The 23198-nt window shown below is 38.9% G+C and overlaps 1 protein-coding gene across 2 annotated transcripts in view; it reads right to left on the bottom strand.

Annotated features, from left to right (window-relative positions):
- Positions 1–23198, bottom strand: part of GALNTL6 (polypeptide N-acetylgalactosaminyltransferase like 6) — a 500857-nt gene that overhangs the window by 41059 nt on the left and 436600 nt on the right. For both annotated transcript variants that reach the window (XR_012660321.1, XM_075091134.1), the window contains exons 7-8: positions 16116–16233; positions 6167–6274 (exon numbers count right to left, since the gene is read on the bottom strand). Coding sequence is in view for 1 of the 2 variants with exons in the window: in XM_075091134.1 (XP_074947235.1) it covers positions 6167–6274; positions 16116–16233 (226 nt within the window). In the remaining variant the exon portion in view is untranslated. The remainder of the gene's footprint in view (positions 1–6166; positions 6275–16115; positions 16234–23198) is intronic.

Below are 23198 nucleotides of genomic sequence, written 5' to 3'. Positions count from 1 at the left end.
TGTGAAATACAAGAGAGGATATGACTGTTTATTTGCTAAAAATAACACCACAGTCTCTGCAACAACTGACATATTAATCTCTTTTGCTTCCTAGTAAAATTCCAGTGGGGTTATTTTCACTCCACCTGCATCATCTTCCTAATTTAAATGTTTTTTACTGTTTGTTTTGTGAAGCACAGTGTTCCTACTTCAAAATGGGTGCTCTGTTTACTTCTGGAAGCAGCTGCATTTCATCTGGTTAGAAACAAACATCATACACAGTTTGTTTTACGTAAAATGCATTTAAAAGGAGCATTGGGATCCATCCAGCCAAGACAACTATACTTTATGTTCCTCTGGAATACGGGTAGCAGAATGTCACAATAAATCATCACGGAGGAGGAGAACAAAGTATGACTGGAGGAGCCCTTCCAACAAGTATGGATTAATATGACAGAGGCAGCAAGGTACAAAACGCTAAAGCACTCACCAGGAGAAAAATGGTACCCTCAATTTCATGCAAAGGTCCTTCCATCAGTGTCAGAATAAAACCATTTCTCATTTCTGTGTATTTCTACAGTGAAAGCATGATAAAATTTCCTGGACACTAATTACAGCTTTGTGATGTTCAGGTCTCAATATCTAGGCTGCCCACATCAGTTAAGTCTCAATGGTGGGTTTCATCCCTTTCCCCTTCTTGCCTAACTCCCTTTTAACTCAGGCAGTGCTAGTCTTTGTCAATCTTTCCCCCTCTTGGATATCTTATTTTGGTCCTTTACGCTTAACTGTGTTTAAAACTTAACTGTGTTTCATTCAAGCAATCGTCTGTACTTGCGTAAAAAACCCCAACCAAATAAAGAGATGTCTGCAGGCATAAAAGAAATGCTTCTCCATGGAAGACAGTATGTTAACTAGGTGACAAAGCTGGTGGTGTATATAAATAACGCTTATGAGAGTTAGCATGGCTGGCAGAGAAGCAAGAGACTATTTATTCTCAGCCTGCAGCCTGCAAACACCTAGCACTGAAATTCCACAGATGTCATCTGAAAACAGCCAGGATTTCATTCTTTTGATAAAGGTTTGCATCTCCACCACAAAAAATTTTAAGATCCACACATTGGAAAAAAGTGAAAAAGAGCCAAAAAACCCCAGCCAACAGACTCAAAGCTACATCTCTGCTTGGTGGCTCACCTGAGGCCAGCCTGCGGGGCAGGGATGGGCACGGTCCCCGGGAGGGTGCTGCCCGCCCCCAGCTCTGCGGCTGCAGGTCCCTGCAGGCTGGCTGGCGGGGAGCTGCGGAAAGCAGAGTGACAGCGTAACGACATCGCCACAAATTTGTTGATTACTGCCATGTTCACTTGACAGACCCATACTCTGTGGGCGCATGTAGATCAAGCCGGCCTCTGCAGCTAAGCCTGGAAGGAAGTTCAGGGGTTTGATTCCAAATACATTTCTTTAGCCGTGTAACTTGGCTTCCAGTGCTAGTCTATTGAATGAATCCTGGAAAGTAGCTACCACCACTTTGATGTTGTTATTGTCCAGAAACATCTAGTTCTTGATCTTCTTTGTGTTCCTTTTGGATAGTTACACTGCCTGTCCTGTTGCATTTATTATCTTAAAAGAGAAACTTCTATTCAGATTGGAGAAAATATAAAAAAATAGCATTTAAAAAAATTACTTTGGCTTTCTTGTATTCAAGCACTAGAAGATATTAATTTGAAGTTTTTCTTTGTTAAGTGCTCTCTTTGAGATCCTGGTTTAATTAATTCTAATGATGAATTTATAAATCTAATAAATGAAAAAAGTTAGAATGGAAACTTAAAAGTTCTACTGTATAATCATCATCATCCCACATTATAACTATGCTGTTGCAAGAAGGTAACTTTTGCCTGATTCCTAAACAACTTGCTTACTCTAAGCTGACGTTTCAGCTGCTTCCTCTGACTGCTGAACCATAACTGACTCTGTGCTAGAGCCTCTTGTGCTAAAGAGGTAATTGCAAAGTGCCAGCAGTGCTCCCTTAACAGCATGCCACCCCTGCCAGTTTGCACTCCAGTCATGAGAAAACATAGCCATTACCTAACCAATTCTCCTTGGTTCTTTAACTTGGCTGGAAACTGAAAAGAAAATGTTCGTGAGCTGCTTTAAGAAAACCCCAAATATTACTTGCAGCTAAAAAAAAAAAGTAAATAAATCGTCATAATATTAAAGGAAGTTCTGTCAAAAAAGCACCAGATGGTATAGCTACAGAAATTTTCTTTATCGATCTCTTTTGAAGCCACACAAAAAGGCTGAGCAAATGGTTCAGGTGGGAATCTGAACCCACCTTTATCAGCTGAGTTCCTGAACCCAAACTCGTGCAAGTTCCAGTTCAGCGACACTGTGTTATGAGGCAAATGTCATCATGCTTGTGCCTGCTGGGTCAGAGGATCACTGTGCTCTGGAATCCCATGTCCTGGCGTGCAGGGAGGAATTCAACTTAGGGTTAGGATTCACCACGCTGCTGGGTTAGCATCCAAACTTGAACTTCAGTGGGATTGCCCTTCCCTTCAGAAAGGCCTAATGCTCTAATGTTCTGTAGTTAATGCTAAAATGCTGTGTAAAATACCTGCAAATGAAAAAAATTTCTGTAGATATATTTTGAAATTCTAAGTTCATCTCTGCATGGAACAGTGAGCTTTTATTGATGAATTTCTTATGGCTTTTACAGAATGATGAATACAAAAAAATCCCCCCCAAATACGAAAATAAATAAATAAAATAATAATCTGGGATACGCCTACAAGAAACTGCTAATAATATTTTAAAATCTAATTTCATAGGTAACTGGCTAAAAGAAAATGGCTCAGCTAGAATTGTTAAAAATGAAGCAACAGTCAAGAATACTACAAAGCAACTAAAAGAATCCAGTAAAATTGACAGGGCAAGATCTTGCATAGGACTTGAAGATTTCGGGATATGCTCTCTATATGCGTGTTTTACCTAAAACAAACAGGAAAAAATGGTTATTAGTCACTGCAGTTTTGTGCAGAGGTTGACAGGTTTGGAATGAAGGAATCATTACGTGGTGCTTCCGCATTATAATGCAGAATGAGTGTTGACATCTGAATGCCCATTAATCTTGCTTTGTGTGCAATTACCTGTAAATTGGACACTGACTGCATTTGGCAAGCAGCAACATCTTAAGACATCTCCAGGAAAAAATATTCAGCTTTTTTATCTGTATTTGGTTATCACAGTCTGTTTTATAAATCTACTATGCATGTTTACAGCTTGCTTTACTTTTGCTCTGTACCACCAAACAGTTCTACTGACAGAGCATTTCATATGTGGGTGCTTTTCAATGTATGGGGTATGTGTCAGCAAAAAATATGCATCAGCCTTGCAGATCTTGAGTGGCAGATAACAAGGTAAGAAAAATGATACGAAGGACATAGAAAATGGATGCCACAATACCTACTGCTGTGTGCGGTACGCTAATGGTTACTTAGTGATGCAGAGACAGAACAGTGTTTTTGACAAGTCTCTCATTTAATAAAGCCATACCCCGTCACAGCTCTTTAAAAATATATCTAGATTGGCCAGGCATTATGTAGCTAGCTGAAACTGTGTGTTGAAACTTTCTGCTAAAACATATAGAGAGGTGAAATCCCGAGGGAAGGTAAAATTCTCCCTCTAAGCTTTATTTGTTCAGGGCAAACATAAGCTGAAACAGTTTGAAAGGAAACCCATGGCATGATTTGGGCTACACCTGAATCTGTCTAGAAGTTCTGCCTTCCTATCCCCAGTCTCCATATCCCTTGTGCTGCTGCTGTGGGATAAGATGAGGAAATCTGTCATTCTTTAATGCAGTATCTGCACAAGGGGAAATTCTCCTTTGATTAATGAAGGGGATCTTGCAATCATTTATACAATCAGAGTTGGACTTCCTAGAGCTCATTCCTTTCTGAACTGCATCCTCAGCATCCTCCCTCACATAGCAGAAGATGGAAAAGGATTTAGTAAAAACCTTTGTGGAAACTGCTTAGTAGTGAAAAGTATTGCTTTTGGCAGCAGGGATAATACTTCCAGATATTCTTGAGTGTGTTATTCATTATACTCCTGAACTAGACGGAAATTTTAGATAAAATACTCATATGGGGTAGACAATAATCTTTGGAGGATATAATATGCTATTTGGAGGATAATGTAAAGACAGCTGAAATATCCAGGCCACTTCTGTGTGTACTTCCCTAGTATTATTTTGGCTAACAGCTCCATTTGGGGCAGTTTATTTGGAACCAAAAGTGGTCTATGTCAAAGGGATTGATACACTGAAGACGAACATGTCCTTGCTTTTCCTTTTCTAGCTTGGATGAAAGAGAGTATTTTAGGCTTAAAAATACACACAATTTGATGGGTCAGGGACCAAACTCTCTTCCTTGGCTTGTTATTGAGATAGCCCCAAACACTAAAACATACAGAAGATCTTGTGCTCTTGGGAGCCTTGATGTAATCTACCGTAACAGCAACGTTTTGATTTAGAATCTTGTACTGGAAAGAAGCTGGGAACTTGAGAAATCAAATTTTCTTGATAAATATATGCCTGAAATTTACCCAAGCATCATATTTTGGACCCCCACAACACAAAAGAAACTATCCATTATTTGAATGGGAAGGATAAGACCCACCCTACCAGCACACTAGATGTTTTCCCACAAGATATAGGGCAGTCAGTCTGTGCATGGGCAGAGATTTAATTTTTATAACTGGAATATTTTATTTTCATATTTCACAAGTGATTTATTGAAATCAAGTTAGAATAAGTAGTATAGGGAGCCTGCAGGCTGTGGCTACCTGATGGCTCTAAGTACTCGCAGTGCCTCCATGAGAGCTAGTTAAGTGCCAAACTGTACAAGATGCTAATAGTCTAAATAGAAGTGATTGCATTTTGCTCCTACAGGTAATGCATAAGGCAGCATATTCTCTAATGAGATACTTCGTGCTGTAATAGAGAGAAACAAAGATGGATGTTTGGATTTCTTATTTCGAGTTGTGTGTGATTTTTGCAGGGGACACCATAAACAAAGCAGTTTATTTCAGCCAGTGCAAAAATCTGGATGGGGAAACTCAGACACTACATCGAGCTGGACTGGGGGAAGATTCTCATCTCACAATTCAGTCAATAAAGTTTTTTGTCACCGTCACTAACGCCACCACTAATCCCATTACTGTATTGTGTGTCTCACTGTCTGCACGGATGCTCTTTTAAGGCAAATCTTCCTCTCTGTCTAGCCAGCTGTCAGGCAGGCAGCATAGGAGGCCTCTTTCCTCTGCTGCAGTTACTACAGCAAGCCTTGTCCTGTGGTTCTGAAACCAAGAATCTCTCCCCCTTAAAGCAAGAAATGTATTCTTTTATTCATACCACAGTTTCATTATTAAGAAAATATATGATTCATAAAATATTACCCTATGGCAATAGGCAGACTTTAATATCAATGCCATTTCATTAAAAAAAAATACTCTAAACAAGAAAAGATTAAACTCAAGCATGAATAAATACTAGTATCTGCCTGGAAGCTACTGTGCCCTTTGTCTCCCATCTTTTGACATCCTGTGAACATCTCCAGAAAGTTAGACAACATCATCTCTTGAGCAAAAAGCCCCTCGTGGATATGGATGTGTTCAGTAGTCTTTGAGAAATGTCTAGAGGTCTTGTAATTTCTCACTCATGTGGCTCCAAGCTGGCTGTATTCCACAATGAGGTTTTACACAATAATTAGACAGTAGCTCAAATCATTGTTAGTCAGTCCTTTTGCCTCAGAAAACGTTCCTTTCACAAGATTCTGCCTGTTCCACTGAGTGATAAGAAAATGTGCATTCAAATTGGTCCTGCTTGTGAAAACTATGACTGACAACACTGTGCAATCGGAGAACCGTAAGCCTTAGGTTATTCCTAGGTTCTTTTGAATCAGCATGAAACAAGCTTCTGTGCTGAAACGTCCAACCCTGTATTTGTAAGCTTTCATTTTATTCTTGGCAATCTTATCTCTGGAAGGCAGCATAACTGCAGCAATTGCACGTCTCATTTCAGAAAAATAAAGAAACATTCATTTTCCATTTTAATGGTTTACTGGAAGCTAGTTCACAGGGAATTAAGAGACTGATGATGAACAAAAATGAAAAACAGCAAGACCCAATTACTCACCCGTGCTAGGCTGGTTCCAGAAGGAACTTTATATGGGACGTATTTCCTGTAGATATGCCCAACTCGAGAACATGGAACGTCAAACATGCCACCTCCGCACATCCACACCTGGAAAGAGGACACAAAGCAAAGGAAAGAATGATTCCTGGAAACAAATGGGGCAAAGGTGGCATTTTAAGTAATGGGTATGTGAAATGGGCACATTGTTCTGTACTGACAGAACTGCACAGTCACAGTGGTGGCCTCCTCGGCATGCTGATAGCTGGGATCTGGTAATATGGCAGACTTTTCTACCCGAATCTCACTGTGCAAAAGCAGAGTATGTTCAAAATAAAATCATTAAACATATTTAGAATACATACCAATGATCATTCTGCAACACAACCAAGATATTATTGTGTCTGTTGTTTAAAACATACAGGACCAAAATTTCACAAGAAGTTTATGTGAGTAAAGCAAGCCATCAATTGGAAGTAAAAAACATTTTTTTTCCAAAATACCTGGCTTTCTTTTTTTGAATAGTGAATACAAAGCTTAAATACTAAGATACTCTTAATTTTGTAAAGGAAAAGGAACAAAAATTAATTTCCTTCTGCTCAAATGTGCGTAGGCAGAGACGAAAGATCATGCCACTACATTTCATCAATAATGCTTTAATACTGAAACAGATGGAACCATCTGGAGTACACAGGTTTGATGCTTCAGGTCTGACCTACCAAAACTCAGTCAAAATTGACAGGAGCTGCAAGTACTTCATGCCTCTCAAATCAAACTGCATCCTGATGGGCAGCAAGTAAGGAATTCTTCACAATTCTTCAGATAGCATGACCAGGTTTTCCCAAGTGTATGCGAGAGCAAGGCTGCGTGCCACGCCTGAGGAACTATGGCAATCATGTCAGTAACACCTAAGGGCATGATTTTCTACGCTTTGGCAATACAGAGCCACTGAACTCCAACATGGCTGTCAGACGAGTTACGGAGCACACTGACAACATTCACAACTTTCTGGTTTCAAAAATGGCAATTTGACTTTGCAAATCGTGGAAATGCAAAACAACAACAAAACCACCCTCCAGAATTCCCAAGCAGAACTCGGTAAGTATCCTAAAACCAACCACACAGCAAGAGTTTAAAATTGATTTAGAGTGAAAACATCGGTATTATAAAAATTATTTCCTAATCCTTGTAAAACAATTTTTTTGTTCCCCCACAAGTATTAGAACAGAATGGGTATTATTCCAGGTAAGGGACACTTGTGGCCTCATCTTTCAGCTTTTGGACTGAAAACAAAAGAAACCCCAACCCCCTCCCACCCCACTCAATTTAAAAGAAAACCACACCAAAGCTGAGAAAGAGAAATGGCTTGTCCTTTCCATACTTCTTTATGTGGACCTACATAAAGATGCTTCATGAAACATCTTGATGAATCCGGATGAGAATTTAGGTCCTTGCATTATGTACATGAAGGAATTTTATCTGTCTTTGATGCACTCTGGAGCAAAATGGCTTGAAATAAACTTGCGACTGAGGCTAAAGCAGAGCAAAACATAGGCAACTGAAAGCTTCACAAACAATTTCTATACAAAAGGAATTAATCCAGAAGTTTATATGCTCTGAATTAAAAGAACAGTAATCAGAGCCTTAGAAAACCCAAGGTATTGGAAAATCTGATGTGATCACAAATACTTGACATTCTGCGTGAATTCTGCAGAGAAGAATGCGGATCTCTGCACTTTTTTACCATACATTTCTCATTCTGTCTTTTTTGTCCTGCCCACCAGCTGGCTGTAGCTACTGGCTTTTTGAAATCACAGGAAAACAAAATGATTAATTCCATTCATTTAAAACAACAGTGAAAATGGGCAAGAGTTTGGCCTCTTTTGCTGTGCTTGCCTGTTTGTGTTAGAGTGGGAATATCTGCTTGGTCCTGGCAGTGCGGCTGTGAGCTTGGGACTCAATTTTAATAATCTGAATGTGCAGATGCTAAATGCTGCAATATGGGATAACTTGGTGCTGGAGTGTGACTTAAAGCACTTGCCGAAGGTAGCATGCTGGAATCTAGCCCCTGAGACTGAACGTGCTATTCCTACCATGAACAGAGAAAACAGGAGATTTAGAGTCAAGGCTTGAGTTGCAAAGTGATTTAGGAAGCTGCTTCTTATGGGTCATTTGTCTATTAGCCCTTACAGTCCCTTAGCTGTTAGCTACGGCATCCAGCTGACACCTGGTAATGAAATGTTCAAGGATTTATACCACAGTACAGGATAAACCTATGTACGCTAGTGTAAATGGTTAAGGAAGGTTTGAAACCATTGAAGGTGGGGCAAAATGACATGTTTGCCTTTGTCCTGAAATTCCACAGACACGTGGGTGCTGTCGGGTACAACTGAGAGCTACTTGGGAAGCTGCTACTTACCACCTCCCAACACAACTAATTCTTAACTAAGGCACAGGACCTCTGGGTAGGTGCTTCTCTGGCGCACGCTAGCTTCTCAGAAAAGGAGACAAATTTTTGCAGGTTAGCGGCACAGGGCAGCTGGCCTGGGCGTCACTCTGCTGAAGCGCATATGTTGACAGAATCAAGAGTATTTCAGTCCCTGTTTCTGTGGTGAGGATATCCCATCTGGTCTCCTAGTAAGCACAGTCCTCCTCAGGGAGGAAAATTACAGGTAGGTTGGAAATGGAGACCCAAATGAGTGCTTCTCCTCCGTACCAAAATAGCTCACTCCAGCCCAGAGCAGTCTTGCTATGCTATGTAGACATGATCATTATTTCCTTTTCAAAAACATTTTGTAAAATTTGCTTGTTAAAGAAAATCTTGAAACCCTCACCTGTTTAATCGCATGTCACCCAATTCACTGAAAAACATGTTCATAAACGTATTAAAAATCATAAAAATGGTAACATTAAAATAAGGTGGGAAGTATCACCATTTAAAAAAAAGTTATTCACCTTTCTGCCAATACTTTGTATGTCATTTGTCTAGCAGAAGTCTCCTCTCTGTGGCTGTCTTCAAACACCCAGTACACCAATGAAAATGCAGACCCATATTTACTATTTGTTCTTGCTTTTTAAATTAAGGTGTTATTTCAAAGGATAGACAAGATATTACAGTGATTAATCAAGGTTTCTTAGCCTTTGAAGACTGGACAGCATAGCAATTTGACTCAGAGGAAGGTCAGCCACAGAACGAATTTAAGACACGAAAGCAGAAATACTTATAGGCCAGCATCACTTTAACTCAGACAATGAGAGCTGAAGCAGACATATATTGCATTTCCTCTAAAGCAGTAGAATATCAGTAAAAGAAATATGAAAAGAAAAGGAGAAAAGGAATTAGAAAAAACCTGTCAGATATGCTGAGGCAATAACAAGTGGGAGGAAATAATGCTTTGTGTTAGGCTTGTATTTGATAGCTATAAAACTTGAAAATGCTGTGCTGCACCTGAGGTGTGCTGTGCAGGGTAATTGAAATGAATCTTGGGCTGCCTTGAAGGACATTTAGCAGCTGCTCCTGTTTATCTTTCAGCTTCAGAATGATTTTAAAAGCATTTTTTATATTTTCCTGGGAAGATCAATTCTGGCAACTTTGTCTTCAAAATGTGCATTTTTATGTCACCTGCGCTAAATGCAAGAAATTGGAGAATGACATCTGTGTTAAATATTACAGACCTCCAGTGTACCACGAAAGGAATTCAGGTGGTGTGGGACATTTGGTGAAGTGGTATCACAACGCTGATGCCTCCCTGTTTGTCTAAGGAGCAAGCAATGAAACTCTCGAGATAGCTCACGTCTCCTTCTTACAAAAGCAATGAATCTGGTCAGCAGCTGAGGTATAAAAACCAAAGACACAATGAAACCAATGCAATTTCAGCTTGGAAAGATCAAAAGAAGAGTAGTTTATGTGTCAACTATATACTATATCACAATTTATCTTTATACAGCTCCTTCCAACAGAATGTTGCAAAACACTTTATAGGGATGGTTGAAAGCAAACTGCAAGCATTAGCACAAGCTTTAAAAGAGATTAAGCTGTGCTTATGTGGCTTTGTTCCTGACTGGAGCTTAGATGTCACAGATGCATTTTTTGGCTCTGTTCTACAGCACTTGTGGGATTTTGGGTGAATCACCCTCTTCTCACATCACTACTTTGTCTTTAAAATTGAATTCTGCTTGCTCTTGTGGGTTCCCCCTCCCCCCGCCCTTTCTACGTAGATTATGAGTGATCCAGCCTGGGGACTATCTGGAAAATGTAAATACTGCGCACGCGAGAATGAGACTCCAATCCATATGCTACACTGTAATCATAATTACTGCAGTAAGAGGCTCATGATTTTTGAGCAGTGGAGGATGTGTTGTTGTGGAACAGGAACATAAACATACAGCAAATTATGTAAAAGATTGAAGGGGGACTAAATGGATTTTGGATCGGTCTTCAAAACTAATTAAGAAATATACTACTGCTGAGAGTCAGTAACAAGACAGACAACAGCGAGAGGCACTGAAATGGATGGAAAAACCAAACAAACAGTAAACTGGTGGAAGAGGAATATAAAGTATTCCATGCAAAGCTGTCAGCGTGGTACTCTGAGCATTGTGCAAGAAGTACAGACTACAAAGAGGAGAAATTTATTACCACAACGGGGCTGAAAAAGTTGTAGAAAATAAGTATATAAAAACTTTATGAGATTTTTCAGTCACTCGTCCTGAAATATAAGCCAAAAGAACAGATTTAGCAGTTGCAGAAAAGGAGAAAGAATACTTTCCTGTGAACTTTTCCATGTAGTGAGAATGTTCAGCTAAATGCAAGAAAAAATTGAAAAATAGGGTCACTGACTGCAAATCTGCAGTCAATGGGTTCACAAACAGCAAAACCATTTACTTGTGGTGCAGTGGGATTTCCTGTCAGATTTTAAAACTGTACCGTGCAAACTGGGAACCGACTGTGGATATTTCAACGATACTCACTGGCACCACTAAAATATTAAGAAAAGTGGCAATAGTCCATGTTTGTCAGTTCTTCATGTAGATTTCAACTGCAGTGACAAGTGATGATGCTCCCCCACTCCCCATCTCCTGCCAAGGTTGCCAGCAGCGGAGGGAATTAATGATGATGATGATAATGGTGATAAAGAAAGGGATTAATGGACTTGAGGGTGAGGGTTGGAAAAGAGGGATGAAGAGAATCTGGAAGATGTGTTGGCATGGATAAGGATAAAAGAACTCTAGATATAGCTAGGGTAGCACCATTGGCATTTTTGTTAAAGAATGATTTACGATGCCTAAGGAACATCCAGCATAAAGGATCTTCAGCAAACATAGGAAATGAGTATCTTTCACTGCTCTATACTTTGGACGTTACTAGGTAAACTTTGCATTTCTAACAGATTTAAATTTAGGATTTCCTAAATAGTAGCTTTCCTGGTTATTGAGAAGAGACACTCTTAATCAGGTCAGTTCTAGCGCTTCACCGGCTATCACAAATCTAGCACACGCTGAACAGTATCATTAGCTAGGTATCACACATCTTTTTAATAAAAAAAATTGATCCCAAGGTTATGCTGCCAAAAAAATTAAAATGCTGCACATTTATTTCTTATATAAAAATTAATCTAAGAAACGATTTAATGAAGACGACATATTTTGAGATGGGTTGTGGCTGCCTTACCACCCACTGAATGTGCATGCGTGTGCTCTGATTTGGAAGCAGCATTTAATCAGCATGGCACCCAGTGCTACACTTGCTGTTGTCCTCTGCAGCAATGTTTCTAAGCAAGAAAAGAACAAAAGGGAAATATATTGGGTTTTGTAGTAAAGGAAATAAAGGTCAAGCAAATTTTTAGGCAGCAGCTTTTTTTTTAAATTTTTTTTAACCTGTCTCTTTATGTTCCTGACAAATCAGCACCTGGAATAGTCGTGCCTGAAGTTTAAGGAAGTTTCCTTTCCTGCTATGGCACAATTCCAAATGTCACAGAAACATTATAAAGCATACTGTATTTTGGAGAAACTTATTGAATTATGCTTCAGTAAATTTAGGATCACTGCAGACTCTCTGTAGTATCTTTCTTTTTCCATCGAACACCCTTTCCCCCCAAACACACACAAACATATATTTTTGCTCACACCACCCACCTTCTGTCCCTGTACAATGAGATAATGCAGCCTCCCTCCCAGAAAGAGACTTTTGGTCAGGGCTGTGCTCTGCACTGAAGCCGGGTGTCTGTCACCCCAGGTCACATCTAGTGAAACAGCCAGAGAGAAACATCAAAATCTACACACTTTCCCTCCAGGCTTCTCAGCCTGAGTACCTTTCCTAAATCTGGTTCAAGCTCTCCTTGTCAGGAACTGCTGCCTGACTCCCCAGGCAACCACTTGTCCTGCTAATCTAATTTTTAATCAGTCCTTGAACTCCGTCTCAGCATCTTGAACTCATAAAGCAATATGGCTTTGCTATTATTAGTGATTCCTTTGAGCTTGCATGATGGCCCTTGATCCAGCACCAGACTTTAATTCACTGCGTGTCTGGGGTTTGCAAAGCGCAGTAGAAGATTACAGGGAGCAGAGCAGTTGATATGAAGTTCATGATGAAGCAGCTAATAATTCCTTAAGTCAGAGGACTTAGACAAACTATTTTATTGAGTCTTGACTAGCACAGATCTAGCTATCATACTTTTCTGAAAGATCCAATTTCTCTGACTCTCTAAGCCCACACTTTGCACTTGTGGCTTCCCACCTGCTGTGTAGCAAACACTCCTGTAACTTGAGTTGTGGAGGTGACTGTGGATATCCCTGGTACAGTAATGCAGAGGCTTTTGGTCAAGAAGATGCTTTTTCTTAATAGGACATCGATTATCAAGTGGCCTTTTCCCCTTGGCATGCAAATGTTTCTGTGTGGTGAAGTTTCATTCCAACATCTAGGAAATTTTTCTCCAAATAAAATTAGGCCAGAGAATATCAAACATATACTGTTTCTTAAATATGATTCCACATTTTCCACCAGTGAATTTGGACATAAAAACACGATATTTGACACACACATTTATCAAATATCTTCCTTAACATACCTGTAAGCTTACCTTTGCATCAAAACATTAGCGGTGCTAATTAGAGGCATATGCCACAGCTTGTCTATTCTATAGTACCTGGACCTGCTGTTAAAATGCTAAGCAGAAGGTTTGTCGATTCATGGAGTTTAAAATGCATGACTGAGTAGAGGGCCAGAAACAATCTGTGAACACTCCTCACTCCAGCTCACAGAGCAGGGCAACCAGTTCAAGACAAAGCAGACACTGCTTCCTTTCAGGGAGCACATGACAGCTCTTGCTCTGGCATGTACCCCCTCATAATTACATTACTGCATTTGAATTAGCCACAAGAATCCCCAGTCTGACACTGGGAAGGTTGTGCCATCAGCATGGTCTTTGTTCACCGTAGCTAGATCGCTTATTTACAATTATACAGCATCTTTTGTACTAACGGATCTCAAAGTTAAAAACAAGATGATATATGAAAAACATAGAAGGAACACTGTGTCTCTCACTAAGGTTAAAGATCAGCCTGAAACAGTCCTTTGAATACAAACTTCCCACAATTAGGAGATATTTCGGATCAGCTGCTTTTTACAACTTTTTAATGAAAACCAGTCATGTTTTTACAAAATATTAAGAATTAATGGAGTCAAAGGCGAAATGAGTGAGAACAGCTAAATGTCTGGCAGTTAGACATGTTATTGAGGCAGGATACTCTAAATAGTTATCTTCCAAGCAAAATACCATTAACGTGAGACATGGCATCACCAAGGGGCACCCGTCCTACAACACTTCCTCAGGTGCCACAGACGTGGACACTCTAAGGAAAGGTAAGATGTAGTTTCGGACCCATTCAAGCAGCTGAGGAAACTGAACCAGGCTGGTCATCTGGCTTTTTCGTTGACTTTGTGAATAACAACAGAGATGGCAAGTCCACCATCTTCCCAAGTTTTGTGAATAAAGCCAGTAAATTAAACTTTCTGGCTAACTTGTCTTCCTTTAGATAAGTTTTAAGATGACTGAATCTATAGCTACAGTAGAAACTGTTAAAGCAGGAACCTTTCCCAAGCTGATGTTGGTGATTCTGATATAATAAAACCCAGTCCTTTCTGATTTTCCCTCCCGCCTCCATGATTTTTTCTCCCATTTTTTATCATTCCAAACAAAACAGCAGCCTTCTTTTTAAAACTTACATCTGTTAAATTCTTCCAATAGAAAGTTGTTCCTATTTGGCAATAATTTCTAAAGCGTATTTCTTTCTTCTTTTAACACTAATAAGAAAGGACTGGGACCCTAAGGTCAGTACATACTAATGAGATGAATCAGGTGGCCTGAAATGAGACCCAGCGTGACACAGCTGCCTCCAAAAAAACTATCACTTGAGCAAAACACACTGGGACAACCTAATATCTCAATTTCTAGTGTTGTTACCATGGTTTCTGTACAAAGACTGGAGAGCATTACAAGTATATTCTTTGTGATGATGAATAAAAAGAATATTTGAAATAGGATAATAAAATCTTGGGTGACCTGTCAAAGAACATTGCGACAGCTACTAGTGACTACTTACATTTGCCTCTGAAATGACCTAAATGGACAGAAGGTAAATCAATATATTCTAAATACACTGACTGGCTATTGGATTTCCTCTGCCTTCTTGTTTTATTTTGCTAGGGTATAAAAATTATTTGGAGAAACATGAGAGTAGCACAGTTAATACAAAACATTTTAATGTTCTTCATAACTCCTGTAAAGACAGCCTGGCAGTCTACAGTTGGGTCACACTGTACGCTTCATTCAACAGAATGGCCTCAGCTCTCTTGTTTTAATCACTGTTGAAACTCAGATGCAGCAAGATGTATGACATTAGTCATGGCTGCCATACTAAATTTATTTACTGAGCTGTACACTGTTGGAGTTTGGAGGTAGGTTGGAAAGACCCTGAAGCTAAGTGTGAATTCTAATTTCAGATCCAAGCTTTATCCAAATATACTTGACTCAATTCATCTGTGTCAAGAAATTCTATCAGGACATTGAAAATCTTTGCACATAGAGTTCTTACATCTTTGGGCATACTGGAACATAATAAACTTAATTTTCAAAATTAGACATGTTAGTCCTCATCAAACTAATGCAAATACCTATTTTACCTGTGGAACGTAACAAGACTTCCAGCTCAACATATAAAAGCTGAGTACACACGTTGACATAAAGGATATACCATGACTGGTTGTACATAACCTGAGCACTTGAAAACTCCCCATGTTTTTCATCATTACAGTTATTCAAATACAATTAAAAATCATCTGATTTTGAAAATTTGGCCAGTAGATAACAGCTCCTAGCAGTTGAGCTGATCTAGTGATTCACTGCTGCCGAAAGGGATGGTTCTTCCTACAACTTTCTTCTTCCATTTCGATTCATTTCCCTGAGCTGACTCCAGGGAATCCTACCCCCTGAGACAATTAAACTTGTTGACCTGGGCAGAAAATGATGCAATTACCTTTTTTTCTGGGTTAGTTCTCTATTGGCTTACTGAGCTGAGCTCAATACTTGAGCATGAAACAAATGCAGCACCTGAGAGAAGATAAGTGGAGAAGATTTGACGAAAGGGACAAGGTAGAACTTTGTTGTCTGATGGTGGTAAGCCACCAGATTTTCAGAGAGAACTACACTCCGTGTTACTTTTGTATGGCTTCTAGAGCATATGTTTATGGCATAGTTTTCTGTGAAATTAGTGGAAATTCCTAAAGGAAAAAAGTACTATTGTACTAAATTAATTTTAGTTAAAAGACAAAAGCCAGTATGAATGAAAGCATCATGATCACAAAGCGTATGAGCAATGAAAATCCAGAGGTGTAAGACTGAGTCTTGTACCAAACAAGTAAGGAAGCGTCATATAAGGTGACTTGACGACTTACCTTAAAGGAGATTTCATACTGCTCTCCTCCCCATATTTCTAATCCTGGATCATAGCCTCCCAGCTCCCAAAACCATTTCCGGTTAACGGCAAATAGACCTCCAGCCATTACAGGAGACCTGAAGGATGAATAAAACAAACTGTGAATGACAGAAAGAATCATGCCATGCTTAAAAACTGAGAAGATTGGCAATGTACGTGGACAAGCAATACTGAAGATGTTTGGACCATGTGTCTGTGTGTGTGTTTGTGTGAATGTAGGTGGACTGCCTTCCACAATTGCAAAGCTATGGAAGGCATAGACAACGGGTACTGTAAAGAAAAAACATTCACCTTTATTCACCTCAAAATGGACTCTAGATCAGAAATAGGCAATGTGATAGACATGTAAATAGGTATAGAGCATGGTAGACAGTCAAGCAGAAACTCTTTTTAAAAAACAAAAACAAAATCCACAACAAATTCTGTTCATTACTAGGTAAACCCATATAACGTAAAAAGAAAAGGACTCCGGAAACCTGCCAAAGTGTTTAATGTAGTCTCAGTATTCCACGTGGAATAACTTGCATTTGAAGATTAGCAAAACTTTTCAATTCGTTTCAGTCTCATAGGTGCTGACTAGAGAAAGGCAGAAAGGTGACAGTGGATGGGTACAGAGCCGCTGTTGGGAATCAAACATCTGCTTTTCTACAGAAATTTGAGAATTTAGGGCTCCTAAACCTTGTCTCCAGTGGTAATTTAACTCATAGGCAAATAATTTCCCATGTTTCCATTTTTTCCATGAATAAACATGGGGAGTTTACTTGAATTAACAGCCTTTTCCACAGACAATATAGAAAACAAATGAGATATTTAAAGTTAGTGTTAGAGAATAATAATGAAAAGTGCATTTTAAATTTATAAGCAATAATTTTGTACTGGAAACTAAGCATTAAAAAAAAAGAAACAACCAAGACGGCCATGTTTCTAATGCAGCAAATACACTGACAGCTCTCAGGAATTAAATGTTGCTCACTGATTCCTTGAAGTTGTGGCGGAAGGAGGGTAAAAGGGGTTTACCCTGAACACCGAGGAGACAACAGGCTGAAGAAAGTCCAATCCAACTGTTCAATTCAATCAATGCAGGTCAACACTCACACAATGAGTTTTAGAGCAAGAAGCTAGAAGGAATACATTCCTGCTGACAGCTGACCAGCAAGGGACAAAGACACGTAACTCTCCCTATGTAGAAGAGACCTGGACGGCTTCCAGGCTGTACTTCCTTATCAGAGGATAGACGTGAAACTGGATCCTATGCCATGTGCTTTGTAACACTGCAGCCCCTGAAGAAACGTTATCCCATCTAGGGGTGTTTTTATTCTGAATTACTATTGGTGGTTTGTTTGGGGCTATGGAAGCAGATGGTACCATCCCAGAAGAACTGGCTGGAAAATAAAAACTTCACCCTTTGCCACTAATTTAGGATTTGGCAGTGAACTCAGGACTGGTAGGTATCACAGGAATATAGGCTTAGGTTAGAAGTTTATTAAAGAGGACAACAAGTTAATGGAACAACATTCTGCCATATTTTCTCTTCCTTAACACTTTTTATATTGCTATCTTTTATCCAAGCCAGTAGAGAAGATAAAAGAGCAAGCAGACTGCTTGCTGCCACCATTAGGATGCCAGCAAATCCCCACACGCATGAATATGAGAAAATGATCCTCTCATCTGCATTCATGATAATGGAAAACATTACAGATATTTTACCTTTCACTTCTGTAAGATAGTTTTAAAAAAATATATATTCTTAGATTATATCTTATACTAAACTACCCGTTTTCATGACTAGGGAGCTCTGTTTTTAACAGACTAATTCTATTTTCCTTTAGAGATTATATTTTTAAAAGCAAATAGGAGCTTTGTGGAACAAAGCTGCAATATTCTAACCAGCAAGGCCGTGCAATGTAACATACACTGAATGCTAATACTTTTTTACTTTTATTGACATTTCATACCTCAAATATTGACTGTTCTTTCCACATATGAATAAATTCAATGGAGATTTTATTTGAAACCTTCCCCTGGGGATTCTGACTACTCCAATACATTTTCAATTCCTACCAAAGTAAATCTAATTACAACATGCCCTTCGTGACTTCAGGTTCTAAATAATCAAAACACAATATCCTTTTATAAAGATGGACTTGCATGGCGAATACTTATAACTAAATCTTTACTGGCAGGAGAAATGAAGTCCCAGAAATCACTGGGGAAATGCAGGTTTTCTCTGATTCTCTTAGGTACAATATCTTTCCTGAGCATTTCTTTTGACACAGTGCATGGCCTGTGAAAAAGACAATCCCTGCAAGTGAATATGATGGAAGATGAAAAAAACGGAGACTTCAAATTGCAAAATAATTGGCAGATACTTATAAATGAGACTTCATAACTGATATGTAGACTTTTTCAAGTGGTAATACCGAGTAAGGAAACCCTTTGTTACTTAGATGCTAGTTCATGATAGTTCAGAACATTTATTACAATTAGCAAAACTACCAAACAATGACTGGAACAGCAGCAAAATCATGTTTCCTGCACTTACTTTAAAAAGAAAAAAAAAAAAAAAGATATTGCATGTATTGTTGCTCCATTTCTTTTTTTTTTTTTTATTCCACAACATGTTCTGACATTTGTTGCTTTGCTGAAGGAGTGATGGACAAGACAAACAAGATGGCTTTTTGGTTTTCATTGGAGTGGGATAAGCAATAAACTGTAAACCTGACCGCTTGGCACCAAATACGTATCCCACTCCATGCCACAAGCAGCTGCTGCTGAACAGGCCTTAAATCGTCTCCAAAATATGAAGTCAAGAGTCCAGTCCTACAATCATGACTGATAGGAGAAGTCCTTTTGTAGTCAGTAGGACCACTCACAGAGATAAGAACTGCCCTGACCCCAAAGGAGAATTAATCTCTTGCTTAATGGCTTCCATATAGAAATGTCAAGTGCAAAGCTGTGTTTGTAGAAATAATTTTTCAGGAAATGTCCTACTCAGACACTTAAACAATCAAACTTGAGTTACTGTAGCATAATATGATGTAATTACTATGCAAAGCTGTAAAATAGTCAAAAACCTACACGCACAGAGAATCTCAAAATATCAGAAAAGCTGGAAAGGCTAAGGTTGCTAAACTTAAAAATAGTTATAAAAACCTTCCACATAAAAAGTACTGCACAGACTCACTGACTATACCTAGAAGAACAATATTGCAAGTAAAAGTCATCTGATTCAAAAATGGCCCAAGAGGCCACAGATTCCTGTGCTGAGACCCCACAACAACACAATTTTGTAGCTCCTCATAACTTACATGCAGAGGAAGGAAAGAGATCATCTATGCATTTTCAAGGTAGGAGAAAGAATGCACAGAGTTGAAAGGAGTGTGACATTACTTGCATTAGAAATGAATGTGGTATACTGCAAACAAATGGACTGCGTAGCAGGATTGGGAATCATTATATTGCAGAAGTGATATATATGGTGTACCTAAAGGATTCATGAAGATGTGAAAAGGAAAGAGGGGCTTTGCCAGCATGCAGAAAGACATTCAGGAAGGCACCTCTGCTAGATGATGTGTGCAGTAGGTACGCTGATGTTGAGACCGGAAGATGCCCAATGGCACATCTATTTAGCGTCTTATATCAGTAGGTGAACATAGGTTTGCGTGATCTATTATTCAACATAAAGAAAATATTGCACTGTGCATTGATCACTGTTGAATTCAGATGCTGCTGCTGCGTACTGGGGCACACTTTGGAAAAGCTGATAGGGATCACCTGCCTGGAACAGCTGAAATTTAGTCATTATAATCATGTCCAGCGAATGGCATATTGCACTATGCATCTCTCTGTATAATCCAGGCTGATTAAAGGCTCTGTGCTGAACTACCGAACAGAAACAGATGAATGCCAAAAGGATGTGCCCAACTCACACAGGATATGTTAGACAAACTGACCTTCAGTGCCAAACCGACTGGCACGCAGTACAAAAACTGGAGTAAATGTCAGCCCGCGTCAGGAGTCAGCACTGGGTCCTGTTGACCTTCTGGAGTCACGGATGTGATAGATGAGGAGGAAGGGGGCCGTGTTGCTACTGGCACAGTGACAGTCCCAGGAATGGCTGGTGATCTGCTGAGTGCAGCTTTGAGCTGGGCTTGTGCACTTTTTACAGTGAACTTCAATGTCTTGTCAATCAAGGAGCGTGCCCCTGCCACCCTAATGATATCGCATGAAGGCACCTCAGAAGAGTGAATATATTCAAATACCTTGTTTCAGTGATTACTGCTCCTGGTGCTCTCTGCAGTGACTCCTGATACTGCACCAAAGCTTCTTAAAGCAAACGGCAGAAGCTGACACTAATCCTAGATAATAAAAGGTTCTAATAAAACCAAAAATTTAAAGCTATGTGTGTGCAATGTTAGAGACAGACTTGATCACTCATGAGAAGTGAAGTGAATGCAGAAATAAAAGAAAGTGAAATTAAGATGAGTTGATCAAATGGCAAGGAAATTATAGAGATTAATAAACTAAATGACAAAAATATGAAATTAAAGGTTGCTCCAGCTAAAGATAAATTGAGGGACAGATCTATACTGTGTATAGAAAAAGATGTTGATGTAGTTGGAATGAATATGGATCAGACTTACTGACTTTTTTCACGAAGTAAAATAAAAAGCTGAAACTTTTATATACTTAACTCTTTAACCAAATATATTTTAAAATGTATTTTTAAATGTACGGACTTTTTTACATTTAGTATTTCTGTAAGACACTGTGTTCTTTTATCTTTTATCCATTCTAACAACATAAGTAATCTCCATGTTTATAAAATCATAAAAAAGATTTCAAAAGTAAGACCTGTGTCTGTGACATTAGCCTATGGGATTTACTCGTTCTTTTTTTCCTCAAGAACAAGCGTCCAATCTTCTGAACAACTCTTCCCCCTGATGAATTTGTGCCCCTGTCTGTACCAAATGATCTCACAGGTTTTGCAAATCCCTGCATTCCTAATGTCCACATCATTATCTCCTTAGAGTGTCTAGAAACAGGATCTTAAATATATGGCAGATCAACTAAGGAAAGGGTCTGTCTTAAAGTTGATTTTCACCCCATAAAAACTGCCTCCACCCCAGCAGTTAATTCATTGTACCTTCAAGGCTGTCACCATAATATGCTGTAAATTGCCAGCTGATTTTTTTCCTCTGTTAATGTATGTGACTCAGATGTTCTAGTTATTTATGGTAAGGTACCCCAGCAATTTTCACAAAGCAAACTGAAGCTACTCACACAAGTTCTAATTGTGCAGACTCCTTCTATATATCCACTGGGTTTCAGCAATCTGTATTCTCTTATTAAACTGTTGTATGATTTTATTGTCACTCTTAAGCAGTTAGGATATTCTCATGTTAATTTATCTTTGCTATATCTTTCTAATGAGTTGTTTGTAAAATCCATCATATGTTGACAGATTTAATATAGATGCACACTGTTTCCATCTTACCTACATCAATAAATACCTGTGTATAAGCATGCATGTTTCATACATATCTGCTCATTGGCATCCAGTAAACTATTTCACAAGTGATAATTAAATTGTTAGATATCTGTCCTTTAAGAAGCATAGAGTTAAAATTTCACCCATATTTATTTCTGCGCTAAATGTTCTCTTGTTTTTTTTTCCCCCAAAACAATCTCTAAAATAGTCTAAAGGAGCACTTACACATAGGCTAGCACAAACTGACTAACTTTGCAATGATACTTTTTTTTTTAAGCAGTTCCATTCAAATTCTAGTCAATGTTGACAAGGAAATCATTCCCTTTTCCAGAGCAGAGCTATAACCAGATTTAGCAGATTTCCACTATGTTTTAACTTAAAGTAACATCTTTCCTGGACAACTCAAACCTGTGAAATGCCAGTGTGGCAGAAGAGTGTATGTACCCAACAGTACCCACTAGTGATAGCAGCTGCTTGTGACAGGCTGTGGCAGTCACACAAGCTTTTCCCGGCTCTGCGACTTCCCAGTGCAGAAGGCCCTATTACGCAGGATGGAGATCAGAGCTAATTTACTTTGACTTGTACTTTTGTAGCCTGCATCTCCACATAATCAACAGTCTCTCTATTAAAACTGCAACGAGGCATCACTTTGATGCCAAAAGTGGAAAATTTTTCATGACCATCAGAATTCAAAAAGTTTTGACAGAAATTTGTATTTTTACCTAGTCACTGTTCTTAGTTTCATGTTATGACCAGTTAGTTTCATTACATGAAACTTGTCTAAGTGGCATTATACATGTCTCACTCACTTGAAGCGTAAAAGGATATATTTTTGGCATTTAATCAAATATTCCTACAAGCATGAAAAAGAAAGAAAAAAAGCCTAGTTTTTATGGAACATGTCAGTTCAAATCATCATTGTGCTGAAACAAGTAGCAGCCAAGTAGTAATACTTAAAATTAACTTCCAAGTCTCTATATAATTACATTTCATTTTTTAACTAGAGTTTTGTTTGGGAAATATTAAGATGAAATCCCAGTCTTCCCCAATGGACTCTGAAAGTCAGCTGCAGAGAGTCAGCTACAGAGGAAGCTCTGAAAGTGCTTAAAGTTCAGTTTATAAAAATTTGCACTGTGATTTCATCACTTGGCTTCTTTGCATATTTTGCATATTTTTCTTAGTACATTACTAAACTTCATTGAAAAATTCGCATTGTAAGAGAGTGATGAGCCCTATGTGGGTAATGATGCTAAGGCCCATTTAGCTTTCCCTCCCATATTTAGAAAATTAATGAAGCTGTAGAAGAGGTGAGTCACTTGGGTAGAGATAGAAGACTCTGAAAAGAAGGCTTCCCCTTCTCATAATTACCTCTCATAATCCAAGGGAAATCCAGCTGAATTATTGCTAAAGGAGATCTACAGGACTCAAACTAAGGAGGTGGGTCAGCAGAAATTATCATCCTAAAGCTAAAAGGAAATGAAAGCTTCTGGAAACGTCCTACAGGCAAAGGTGTTTGGAAAGATAAAACTGAGGAGCAAAAGAACAGCTAGA

This window comes from Phalacrocorax aristotelis, chromosome 4, assembly GCF_949628215.1.
Source record: "Phalacrocorax aristotelis chromosome 4, bGulAri2.1, whole genome shotgun sequence".
NCBI classification, from domain to species: Eukaryota; Metazoa; Chordata; class Aves; order Suliformes; family Phalacrocoracidae; genus Phalacrocorax; species Phalacrocorax aristotelis.
This window is presented reverse-complemented; position numbering and strand designations above follow the sequence as displayed.